General features: G+C 57.1%; 1 protein-coding gene across 1 annotated transcript in view; it reads right to left on the reverse strand.

Moving 5' to 3' along the window:
• TSPAN14 (tetraspanin 14) overlaps positions 1 to 1,688 on the reverse strand; it is a 41,908-nt gene that overhangs the window by 7,844 nt on the left and 32,376 nt on the right. Inside the window, exons 3-4 of the mRNA XM_004712980.2 lie at positions 1,325 to 1,471; positions 205 to 375 (exon numbers count right to left, since the gene is read on the reverse strand). Coding sequence (XP_004713037.1) covers positions 205 to 375; positions 1,325 to 1,471 — 318 coding nt within the window. The remainder of the gene's footprint in view (positions 1 to 204; positions 376 to 1,324; positions 1,472 to 1,688) is intronic.

Consider the following 1,688-nt stretch of genomic DNA (forward strand, 5'->3'; position numbering starts at 1 on the left):
CTGCCCAGAGCCTACAGGTTCCAAAGCCAGAGCTCAGCAACCAGGAGCCAAAGAGAATGAGGCAGGAGTGGCACCTCCCACAGTCTCCCTGCACCTGTAGCCGCCAAGGAAGAAGGAGTCCCAGGACCCACCATTAGGCTCAAGTTCCCACGGCACATGCTAGGGAGGTGTGCGCTCTCCCGGGGGCCTCTGTGGGCGGCTTACCGCTTTCTGGAGGGAGTCGATGAGATTCTGCAGGTCGATGTCGTCCCGGTAGGATATGATGTTGTTTTCAAAGAACTCCCGGAACCGGTCTCTCACCCAGTCCTGGAACAAGAAGGCCAGCACGGCCACAGCCAGCTCCAGGAAGAAGATGAATACGATGGCCCCGCAGAACTGCATGGGGAAGGACACGCAGGCCGTCACCAAACGCACAGCACCAGCCTGCCGGCGCTGCTCGATATGCCGTAAGGATCGTGGGCTCTGCACACAAAGGTCCTCCACGCAGGCCTGGGAGCCCCGGGCCATTAGCTGAGTGACGTGTAAAATGGGGGCATGAATCCCGGCCCACAACGTGGCCATCCATCATTGGGATGTAACCCCCCAGGGACCAGTGCCCGTTCACAGTGTTGCCATCAGTCACACAGGGAGCTTAGCGGCTGTGCCATGGCAGACAGATACGGAAACTCCAAAGCACAACACTGTTTTAGGAGACAAGTAGAAAACAGCCATTTCCTTCACTTTTTTAATTAAGACCCAACAGAGGAGGAGTTTGAGCCGATAAGTACAACAAATAATATACACTTTTTTCTCCTCCTATCAGAAATATGTCCTGTCCCATCTGCAACCCCCATGCTATTTCATTTTAACTGCATGGGTTTCCAAACGAATGGCTCCGCATCTAAATATAAACGCTGGCGGCTCTGCCAGGAAATCCAGGATTCTGTACACACACGGCCTGGGGGAGGGAAATGAACTAGCTAAGCCTTACTGCTGCCCATCCACCCCGGTCTGATCCTCATCGGGAAGGGCAAAGGTGAGGAACCGGCACGCAACCCTTTTAGAACTTCAGAGAGAGACTACGGACAAAAAGAAAGAAACTCAAGAAAGAACACAGTGGAGCTGCCGCTGAGCTCCAGTTCCTCTGCGTGGCTGCAACCCAGGGCCCACCCTCTCCTGGGACGGAGCGGCAGGCAGCTGTACTTTTCCTGAATCACCATGTGCACAGCAAGCTGCCACCTCCTCCACTGCTGGACCTGGGCATGGTTCTGAGCCGCCACCCCTCCACCCAAGTGGGCACAGTCTGCCCAGCAGAGCCCAGTCCCCATTCCCAGATGGCACTCACAAACTTGAGCAGGCAGATGTTCTCTCGGAGGGCCCCCACGCAGCCAGCAAAGCCCAGGGTGAACATCACCACGCCCACCAGCAAGACCAGCACCACAGGGTCAATCCCATGCAGCCTCGTCACTTTGGTGAGGTCGGACAGCACACCCTGAAAGAGGCAGAAAACCGGGCAGCCTGGAGGTGGGGTGGAGGGTAGGGTCAGCATGGCTTGATGGATAGGTTGCACCCAGTACTAAGGACAGGAGCCTGCCTGCTGACGCTGCCCTGAAAGCCAGGCCCAGTGTTCCACCTTCCTCAAGGCCCCTCCACCCCTGCCCCCGGCAGACCCAGGCTTCCTTTGCAGCCTGCAGGGCACACTTGGCTGG

The sequence above is a fragment of the Echinops telfairi genome, unplaced genomic scaffold, assembly GCF_000313985.2.
Source record: "Echinops telfairi isolate 266 unplaced genomic scaffold, ASM31398v2 ScPeMD7_2010;HRSCAF=2546, whole genome shotgun sequence".
Classification (NCBI taxonomy): domain Eukaryota; kingdom Metazoa; phylum Chordata; class Mammalia; order Afrosoricida; family Tenrecidae; genus Echinops; species Echinops telfairi.